Source organism: Sinocyclocheilus rhinocerous, unplaced genomic scaffold (assembly GCF_001515625.1).
Source record: "Sinocyclocheilus rhinocerous isolate Xijiao unplaced genomic scaffold, SAMN03320098_v1.1 scaffold407, whole genome shotgun sequence".
Lineage (NCBI taxonomy): Eukaryota > Metazoa > Chordata > Actinopteri > Cypriniformes > Cyprinidae > Sinocyclocheilus > Sinocyclocheilus rhinocerous.
In genome coordinates this window covers 553,685-565,009 of record NW_015633444.1, presented here as the reverse complement: position 1 = coordinate 565,009, position 11,325 = coordinate 553,685, and the positions used below count along the sequence as shown (strand labels likewise).

General features: G+C 35.7%; 2 protein-coding genes across 2 annotated transcripts in view; both read left to right on the top strand.

The window, feature by feature from the left end:
• LOC107744037 (E3 ubiquitin-protein ligase RNF168-like) overlaps positions 1-5,993 on the top strand; it is a 13,059-nt gene extending 7,066 nt beyond the window's left edge. Inside the window, exons 3-5 of the mRNA XM_016557507.1 lie at positions 3,798-3,883; positions 4,016-4,091; positions 5,044-5,993. Coding sequence (XP_016412993.1) covers positions 3,798-3,883; positions 4,016-4,091; positions 5,044-5,667 — 786 coding nt within the window. The 3' untranslated portion in view covers positions 5,668-5,993. The remainder of the gene's footprint in view (positions 1-3,797; positions 3,884-4,015; positions 4,092-5,043) is intronic.
• Positions 5,994-10,372: 4,379 nt separating this feature from the next.
• Positions 10,373-11,325, top strand: part of LOC107744036 (transmembrane 4 L6 family member 5-like) — a 5,454-nt gene continuing 4,501 nt past the window's right edge. The window contains exons 1-2 of the mRNA XM_016557506.1: positions 10,373-10,402; positions 10,798-10,977. Coding sequence (XP_016412992.1) covers positions 10,801-10,977 — 177 coding nt within the window. The 5' untranslated portion in view covers positions 10,373-10,402; positions 10,798-10,800. The remainder of the gene's footprint in view (positions 10,403-10,797; positions 10,978-11,325) is intronic.

Sequence of the window (11,325 nt, the reverse complement as noted above, 5' to 3'; positions counted from 1 at the left end):
GATGTCATAGTGTGATGAAAGCCCGCCTCTGCAGAAGAAGATCAATGCCTACTTCTTCATCATTGCAATTCATGCATGTAGTAGGAGGCAAGTAAATATGAGAGAGATGCAAACACAGGATTACGCCAGTAACAAAATGATAGAGATGCCTGCGAGGATTACAAGACGTCTGCACCGAACGCAATATTGACGACGCGTTGCTTCCCGCCGCAACAGCTAGAAGCTGTTTAAACTGGACAGAATCACTAATTATAATGAATTCTATGGACTTTAGTCGAGTCGCATCGTTCTGCTCGTGTCTGGTGTTTCACTGTTTGAAAGATATATTTAGCATATATTTTGGTCACAAAATGTAGATTGATGGGGGAAAAAATTATTTACAAATTTTCAAATTTTGATTACTTTACAAATGCATTGTAAATATTTATGAAATGTTTATTAAGTTGTGTGCCTGCTAGTGCTTGTGTAACATCAGCAGTTCATTAGCATTTTATGTTGTTTCATAAAATCTTTCTATATTGTGAAACATTGGGGTGATAAATGGGTTTATATTGCAGTTCCACAATATTTTGTACAGTACACAACAAAAATGGTCTCAGTGCTGAAAATAACTAATTAATATTAATAATGAAACTTTAGTTTAGGGACCAATTCTCACTATTAACTAGTTGCTCATTATCATGCATATTACTAGCTGTTTATTAGTACTTATAAAGCACATATTAATGTCTTATTCTGCATGATCATATTTTAGATCCCTTAATCCACACATACCGAAACTAAAAACTACCTTACTATTAATAAACAGCAAATTAGGAGTTTACTGAGGCAAAAGTCGTAGTCAATAGTTAGTTAATAGTGAGAATTGAAAAAAGTGTGAACTAATATTTTTATTTTTGGGTGAACTCTTTTTTTAACAGAACATTATTGTGACTGTTCTCCCCCTTTTTATGTACAGACATCGGCTTCTGGTTGCACAAGCGCAGGTCTCAAGTCACTTCCTCTCCTGTGTGAGAATGCAGAGTGTTTTTCTGCGCTCTCTGAGTGATCTTGGTTCCCGCAGAAGGGGCAATGGAGGTAATGTACCTCTCGTTCCTCAGGGAGTAAAAACCCAACTGTCCAGTGAGCTGTGGAGAGGACCTCCTCTAAACGTGAGGTCTGCAGGAGTCAGCGCTTTCCAGACACCCTCCAGGGGTTAAAAACAGCACTGCTCTGTGTCTGTAAGCTTTGTAAGCGCATTGCCTTAAAAAGCACTTCCACTTCCAAATATCTGTCAGATTTTCAGTCAAAAGCAAATTGATGTTTTGGCATGGGCTTCATCAGCAGTTAAAGGGACAGTTCTCTAGAAATGAAAATTCTGTCATTTACTAACCCTCATGTAATTACAAACCTGTATGTCTTTCTTTTTTGGGGTTAGTATGCTACAATGATGGCCAGGTGGTAATATCATGGTACTTTAGCATGATATCAAATCATCACATGATTCTCCAAAGGAAATGCAGTTTCAAATTGGCCAAGTCAAGTCAATGTGCAAAAAACATGGTATTACTATGATACCATGTCCAAAAATGACAGTATTAACAGTATATTTGAGTAGTTTTTAATGCTGCCAGTGTACTTTGTTGAAGATCCTGAGGTTCTTTCACTTTTCAATGTACAAGCAAGATGTACGAGCATCTTTTTATCAGTCATTTTCATCTTTTTGCAAATGACTCCATATTTCATGAAGATACCACGTCCACAAACTCACTGAAGCATATAAATATGGCTTATCGCTCCAGTTATGATGTGTATATGTAGTCTTTTGCAGCACAAGCATAGATATATTCTGCCATGGGATAGCACTAAAAAATCTATGCAATGCAATTACAAAAAAGCTATTAATTAATTAAAGCTGTGAGTTGATTAAAGTTGCATATCAACATCCTAATAGAGGATACGGTCAAGGAAATTACATTATTGTGTTAAAGAATTGATTAGATATTTCAAAACGGCTTTAAAACTCAATGTATTGTTTGTTTTATTTCAATGATATTGAATGTAAGCCAGTTGTTGGCCTGCAGTCCACAGCAATCCATTCAGTTTGTAAATCTCTCTGAAAACACGTTCTTGTATTCTATCTGCGCTATTTTTAATTGTTGGTTCATGTACACACACACACATATATATATATACACTAAGGTAATGTATTAAATTTACAGACCTAAATCAACCCACAGAAACAAAATACTCACTGAAAATTGAATTAACTCAGAACAAGTGTGAAATGGAGAGGCATTAAGGGTCATAAAAGTCTGTGTCAAAGCCAGAAGAAGTGTTTAGTGCTGTCTGGTGAAAACAACAGATCGCTCTTTCCATCACGCACTGTTTTCACAATCTGAATCTGAAACGACTGCTCTGAGACCACTGACATAAATCTGTACAGACAGAAGCAACCTAGATCAAAATAGAAAACCCCTCTGATGTTCTTGAGCACAGGAACAGATGTCTACCTGAGGCACATTAAAGGACAAAAATGGAACACTCTTAAAAATCAAGCCTCCAAAACGGGGTTTTCGCAGCAATGTCATTTAGTTCCAGAGAGAACCTTTCAGTGAACAGATCTTAACCCTCTGGGCCTCTTCATTTTTGGGACAAACTTGGTACCTTTGCAGTCAAACGTGACCAAAGCCTTGAAATGTAACTATATATATATATATGTGTGTATATATGTATTTATTTATTTTCAGGAAAATCAATGTAATTTATTTTTGATATAATATTTGATATAATATTTTTTGATTCTTATTTAGAAATCTGAGGGGATTTTATGATACAATGCAATATTTATAAAATTTTTATGAGCTATTTTTTAAACTGTCATTTTTGACCGCAAAGGTTCCTTTTTTTCCATTTTTAACCCTTTAACATATCTGAATCATGCGCATGATTTGTTGTTATGATGAGATGTGTTCACACAGCTAATGTGACAAAAGTCACCAAGTGTCATCTCATTCCGATGAAGCCACGATTTTTAAAATTTCGAAATATATGCTTGAACTTTTCAGTTTCTAAGCTATTTTATTGAGAAATCACAGAACAGTGTTGACAATACATTTCCGCGCTGAATGACTCTGTGCGCGTGATGTACGCGCTACTGTCTGTAGCCTATGTGTGTGCGTTACAGTGCAGCAGCGCATTCGATTAGAACGGCGATTAACTTACCTGTACAATGAGCTGTTTAAAACGTGCATTCTCCTGTTCGATTTCGAGCATCCAGTAACATAATCACACGTCTTGTGGAGCGCTTTCAGAGTATGCATTTATTTGTCATTTGAACTGTTTGGAAACGGAGCGTAAATGTGGAAGTCCTTCAAAGATTTCTTATCCTGTTGCACCCTCTATAGGACCAGCGACTAGTCGACGTCAAGCTTAAAGCGTCATGGCAGAGCTTTGAAGTCGATTAGTCGGTGCAACCCCTAATAGGTACCGGTGCCATATTGGTGACTAAGTGACTGCATTATTTAGGCTGAATCTGCATACTTTTTTTTTGGTTCCTGTTTACTTGTTCTTAAACAAAACATTATTTTTAATGTTTATTTAAATAAATCTTGCCAAAAACAAATCACACATTTTCTGTGAGTCTTAAAAAGGTTTTAAAAAGACTTAACCCTTCCACAGATTAAGGCCTAAATTGGAGCAGAAAGTCCTGAATTCATAAAGTCATAAACCTCGAAATGCTGCTGCAGTTTTAGTTTCCTTTGCAGACCTGTCAGTAATCAGAGATGATGTAATGCTGTTGTGTGGTGTTTGTGCAGAATTCAGGACCAATCTCTGAAACATCATGGTCCGCCAAACCTACTGATAATACACCAGCAAAGAAGACAAAACCAAACATTGAGAAGTGAGTAGCTGCTGTTGAGCCCCAGTATATCATATAACATAACTCATCATCTTTTCAGACCTGGCTTTTGTTGAATGTGCTGAAAGAGTTTTTTTAATGCGCTTAATGCATTAAAATTCTCTTGTATGTCAGGTTTTTGCGTCCAGTGCCTCATAAGCAGCCGAGCAGTTCTGACAGCAGCCCAGACTCCTCTCTGGTGGCTAATAAGGTGATTTCTTTCATTTTATAAATGAAATGATTGCAAATGAAATCAACTAAAATTAATAGGCTAAAAAAAAAAGAAAACAAATTGAAAGAATATCAGAATCAATCAGATCTAAAAGAAAAAAATCTCAATAAATCCATAAATAAATGTCTTTGAGACTAAACATGATACTTGAGAAACAGTAGCTTTATTTTATTTATATATATATTTTTATAGTTATACTCTTGTTTTATTTTATTCTTTTTTTTTTTTGTAAATAAATCTCAGGAAAACTGAGTATGTTTTAGTGAGGTTGAGGATTTTTATTTTTTAATGTATTATTTTTTTAAGAAAGACATCGATTATATACATATGAAGGGAAACAACATGCATGTTTACAGATGAATAGGATAAAAGTAAAATCACAATATTAAGTTAATTCTTACTATAAATTCTTTTTTGTACCAAATGAAAAATAGTTTTGCTCTAAAATGCATTAATATAAAAAAATAGACATAAAAAAGTAAAAATAAAATTAATGATTGGGAACAAACTCTTGTGCTTTTTGTTTTTAATTTCATTGTTGAGAAGTCTCTTCTGTTTACCAAGGCTGCATTCATTTAATCAACAATACAGTAAAAACAATAATATTGTGAAATACTGTATTTATTACTATTTAAAATAACCATTATTTTTTAAAATATATTTTTAAAATGTCATTTATTTTTATGAAACCGTGATCATTTTTTAAAATAATTCTTTGATGAATAGAAAGTTCAAAATAGCAGCATTTATTTGAAACAGAAATAATTTGTAACATTATAAATGTCTTTATTGTCACTTTTACTGGCCACACACTTTTGAATGATAGTGTATGTGCAAAGTTCATGCATGTTTAGTTGAAGATAAAACACTTTCTGGGCAATTTCCAGTTGTTAATGGAGAAAACGAGTTTATAAATGTTCCTGTTTTTCAGGAAAACATTCTGAGCCCTCCAAAAACCCTCTCAGCACAATCTGTGGCGGACACAAGCAAACTGAGCACGTCTGTGCTGGACTACAGCGGGAAACCCTCCACCTCCAGCTCCAGCTGCTCAGAACACACGTTTGATTTTATCAGTCCAAACAGCAGCTCGCTGAAAAGGAAGAGTTCAGAGGTCGAGCTTCAGACTGAAGCGGATCTGCTCGGTAAGAGGCCCTGTGCCGCTCCGCATTGTGAGTCTCCTTTAGCCGACAGCACGTTCCTGTCTGAAGTGGCGTGGTACGAGGAGGCCTTACAGAGCCACTGGCAGCAGGAGGAGGAGGACCGGAGACTGGCCATGCGACTTCAGAGGGAGCTGAACCGTGAAAACACCGTGGACCGCAGGAAGGGTTCAGCCAACGGCTATCCACTCCGACAAAAACCCACTCCGCCTTCCACAAGCACAAACCCAGACGAGGAAAATGCGAGTAAGAACATCAGTACGACACGGTCTGGAACAGTAGGAACGACCCCTGGGAAGAGCCCTGCATCTTCTCCTTCAACAACCTTCCCGGCTGCTTTGAAGAAGGGGGCGAAACAGACCACCCTTACTGAGATGTTCCCCAACCTGAGCAGCTGAATGATGCTCTGCTGCTTTTATCTGGTATCTTATTCACCCTTCAGACTCGAAACCCTTGTTAGGTGCTGTGCTGCTACTAAAGGACGTCCTGCAGCCGGTTTCCGTTGTCTTTTTCAGTTTCTGCCCATATGTTGCTGATACTCCTTCAGTGCCTTTCTAGGGAGGGTCATCCTGTGAAGTCATGATGAAATGGTTTTCTGGAGCGTTTTTATAGTCATGACTAGCTTAGAGTTTGGAAATGGTGTGAATGCTGCAGAAGAAAGTCATTTTGTAAGCATTTGCAGGCATTTTCACTTTGATTGAATAAAAGGAAAGTTCGGTTTACAAAAAAAAAGTGTTGTGTGGTTATTTGACAAGTGAATAAAAAGCAAGGACCTAAATTATTCTGGGTGGTTTGGGGTTTTAAGGGAGAAAAATCTAAATATATATACAGTGGGTACGGAAAGTATTCAGACCCCCTTAAATTTTTCACTCTTTGTTATATTGCAGCCATTTGCTAAAATCATTTAAGTTAATTTTTTTTCCTCATTAATGTACACACAGCACCCCATATTGACAGAAAAACACAGAATTGTTGACATCTTTGCAGATTTATTAAAAAAGAAAAACTGAAAAATGCTCAGTATTTAGTAGAAGCACCCTCTTGATCTAATACAGCCATGAGTCTTTTTGGGAAAAATGCAACAAGTTTTTCACACCTGGAATTGGGGATCCTCTGCCATTCCTCCTTGCAAATCCTCTCCAGTTCTGTCAGGTTGGACGGTAAACGTTGGTGGACAGCCATTTTTAGGTCTCTCCAGAGATGCTCAATTGGGTTTAAGTCAGGGCTCTGGCTGGGCCATTCAAGAACAGTCACAGAGTTGTTAATACATATATACAAATACACAAATACATATATACAAATACATATATGTATTGTATATACACACCACGGACAAAATAGACAAAATAATGTGATCACCTGAGAAATAGGCAATTTTTCTTCATTAACACCATTTGCCTTTATTATAGATATTATAGAATAGATTCATACAACATCTGAATGTTGTCTATCAGAACATCTGCTAGCTACTTCAGAGATGTTTGAGGAGGGAATCTGCTTCTCACACTTCTCTCTCAAACTATCCACAATGGTCTGATAAGTCAGGTGATTTGTTCGGTCAGGGCAGATATTGAAGTTCATCTTGGTCTCCAATTGTCCATGTTTTATGATCATTACTCCATATTTTTCGTATGTGCATATTTTTCATATAGTGCTTAAACACTGCTGAACACACATGCTCTCTATATAAGTGAACGGATCTAGACAATATGAATTAATACATAAAAAATAAAGGCATACATGTAGCATGTTTTTTTTTTTTTAATAAGATCTGGTTTTTAAAAAAAAAATTGTATTTGCAAATATATTGTATTTATTTGTATTTGCATTTACTATTTCCATCCATTTGGATTAGTTTTGATCTCATACATTTGAACTAACTGAATATTGCTTGTCTTATTTTAACCATGTGCATTATTATTATTATTTTTTTTTTTTACTGAATCAATTTGTTTTCACAATGAACAGATTATGCTGATTCTAAACAGTTATAGAACATGCATTTTGAAAATAGATGCATAGTTTGCAGAAATCTTACCTTCTTCATTTATGTATAACAGACAAATATGCATCACACAAAGATTATTAGTTTATTTCAAAACTGTTATCCAAATGAATGGATGTGCAATGTATGTGCAATACTAAAATTGTCTTACTAAAATTCCACGTTAAGTTCAATGTGTACTAGCAATTTCAAGACAAGTGACAATTTTGTAGTGTAATCCTAAATATGAACAATAATGAAACTCTCAGATCCTGTACTAAATCACTGGTGATCTGCATTGTCATGGCCATCTGTGGGACTTTTCTATATAAGGATTGCAAAAACAGCAAAGTATTGAGAAGTATTATCCTCTGAACTGTCATGTGAAGCCTGGGAAAGAGTCCGTCAGATGATCAGTGAAGCAGACTGTGGATGTTCGGTCTAGTCTTGCCTCATCACATTCCACTCTATTACATTTATAACAACTCAAACAACTCAGTTCCTTCCTTGTGGCTTTGCTTATAGCCTGTTATGGACTTCTTTTAGCATTTCCCATATTTTTGGGGTCGAAGTTGGTTGCAGCACTTCCCTCTTGAGTCTCGTGCATCTTCATACAACATGAGTAATATTCCTCACTTCTGGTGACAAAAAAATCCCCCAGTGCTGCGCAGAAAGCAGTGATGTCCAAAATGAAAGCTATATAAGGTGTTGAAATGGTTTCTGTTTAAAATGTGCACTGATAATTGCAAATGCAGTTGCAAAAATACTTTTTAATTATCACGTTTAATCATATACTGTAGTACAATTCAAAAGTTTGGGGTTAGTGTTTTTTATATATATATATATTCAGCAAGGATGCATTTAGTTGATCAATTGTTACATTTTTTGCAGCAAATCAGCATATTAGAATGATTTCTGAGAGATCATGTGACACTGAAGACTAGAGTAATGATGCTGAAAATTCAGCTTTGATCACAGAAATAAATTACATTTGAACATATATTCAAATAGAAAACAGTCTGTTTAAATTGTAATAATATTTCACAATATTACTGTTTTTACTGCACTTTTTGATAAAAAAACGCGGTCTAAGTGAGCATAAGTAACTTCTTTCAAAAACAGACCATCCCAAACCTTTTGAATGGTGCATGGATGAATTATTCAACATTCATTAAGAAAGTTAATAGGGTCAGTTTTGATTTCATGTCTGATTTGAAGTTTTGCTCACACAGTTTGCTTCCAGCTGTTGCACACAACCATAGTGGCAGATATCTAAGCATCTTAAAGAAAGAGCACAAAATACACATCATTTAAATATGGGATCCTCAAAAAGACAATATGAAATATTGTGTTGTAATCTGTGGAGCAAATATGATGCATAAATGTGACAAACTACACACTCAAACCAAAGCAAGAAGGTTGCAGAAGTATGATCAGTGCTAATGGTGCATCACAATGAATCAGTGAAGAACAAAGTTGCAATTCTCTATTGCGTATCATAACAGTTGCCTCAAAAATGAAACTTCTGCCATTATTTATTCACCCTCATGTCAACCCATATGACTTTCTTCCGAAGGAGAGATTTTGAAGAGTTGTATATAAAATAGCACTGTTTATACAAATCATGCACACTATCTATAGTCTTCTGAAGCCATTGTTTGTGGAACAAAAGTACACTTTAGAATACTTTTAAAAAGTACTTATTAAATAATATGCTTTAAATGAATATACTTAATTGTGAACTGAATATAATCTTTTCGAACACTTAATTGCATGTTAATTGCAATTAAATGAAAATGTATTATAGTTTATATGTATATTAATTGGAATTAGTTGCTTTTTCGACCCACTTGTGTAGGACTTCAGTACATCTGTGTGTAATGTCATAATTGCTTCTGTTGTCTTTGAAATATGGCTAAGCCGAGCTAATGTTGTTTCTATCTAAACCCTTATGTCATGTATTGCATGACATGTTCACCAGGGTTGCCAGGTTTTCACAACAAAACCCACCCAACTGCTACTCAAAACTAGCCCAAAACTTGCCCAATCGCATTTTGAGGGGGGCTCCCCATTAAAAATCGCGTCCCGGAGGGTAAAATACTCTTTTTTGGCAGGGTTCCCCTGGTAAAATTCGCACTCCAGTAGCTAAATATCACGTTATCGGGATCACTTTAACCCGCGGACATGAAAAACAACCCGCAGCAACGGTGATAAAGTAGCCCAATTCCGTAGGAAAACCGCAGACTTGGCAACACTGATGTTCACATGTGCTTTAGTATGTTAGTCAGCACATCAAAACACACATAATTTAAAGGTCCCCTGAAATGCTTAGAAACACGCAGCGTTACTCTGTGTGTTCACCTACGTGCCATTCACTGTACGGAAAATACTAATTCTGTGGACAAGTGACCGATTTCAGCCGCGGCTTCAGCGTCTATTTTATAGTGCAGGGGGCGGGGCTTCGGATTCTAGAGAGCATTTGATTGGACAGAAAGTTTGATGAGAAGCTGAAGTACGATGTGACGTCAAACAAATCGTTGAGCCGTTTTGGCGGAAGTGACGAACTGCAAGCTTTGAATGCTTATATCTTCTAAATGCAAATTTTGTCACTGTTTTGGATCACACTGCCTTATAGATAAAATTAAGACTAACATATTTATACTAACACCCAAAAAACTTTCATTTTGATTTCATGGGGACTTTAAAGCACAACCAAAGATTATTAAAACAGAATTAATTAAATAGTGCATTAAAGTAAAACTTTTTAAAACTCTCTGCGTGTACATTTTGTGCTCTTGTGCATATGGTGTCATTAAAGTGATTTGATTCGTCTGATTTGCTCTCCATTAGTTCACTGGTCCTCTAACCAATCAGTGTTTGACTGCCAGTGGATAGTGTGATGTGTGTGCAAACACAAACTGCAGTTTGATTAGTACAGCATGACAGTTTTAGTTTCACCGTCCTCAGCTGTTTGTGTGTGTGTCACAGAATCGTGGGTAGGAAACACTCAGCTGTATTTAAGCAGGCAAAGTTCCTCATCTTGGAATAATCAAAGGCTCACGGCTCAAGACTCTTCTGAGCTATCCTCACAGCACCTGCTTTCTCTGACAACAGTCAGCCTAAATCCATATTCCACAGTCACAGAACAGGTAGGCTACTTTTCATTATTTCAATACACAGTGCGTCCAGTGTTTGGACACTTGATCATAATATACAGTATATATATATATATATATATATATATATATACAACATAATTTATGTAGAGTTTACTTTTTTATACATTTGCAATTTTTGCAGCAAATTATAATGATGAGAAAAACTCAGACTACAGAATACAAACTGAGAAAAGCATTTTTTTTTGCAGATGCCACTTGGTTACATTGTTATCTAATGATTCAATGAAATTCTAATGAATGATCAATGAAATTCATATAATACAATAATTAGTTTTGTGCAGTATACAAACACACTAACGAACTGCAGTGTAGATACAGCAGTGATGCAGTGAGTTAATGTCCTCTCTGATGTTGTGTGGATGCAGGAGATGTGCACCGGTCACTGCTCCAGGTCTGTGGGAATGGCTCTGATCCCTACAGCCATCGTCTGCATGCTGGCCAATGCACTGCTGCTGTTTCCTGATCTGAAGTACCAGTACCTGACAGAGAATCATGTGACCAGAGAGGCCATGTGGTGCTCTGGGATCTGGGCATCAGGGCTTCTGGTGAGCTTTTCTGCTCTTTTATGAGATCTGATACTAATCGATAACATGATAAAGGCATTTCGAGTATATATTAACAACAAGTACAGAAAATTAATTAAAAAATTGTGTATATTATTATTATTATGGTTGTTGTTGTTAGAATATAGTATATGTATTTATATATACTATAAATAAGTATATTATTATTAAATTATTATATTGATAGTTACTTCTTATTTCTTCTTCTTATTTTTAAAAATGAAGTAATAAATAATGTATTAGAATTATGTTATATACAATAGAATTATGTATATTATATTTAATAGAATATAGACAGACTATATTACAGAATAAAAATGTAATATATAA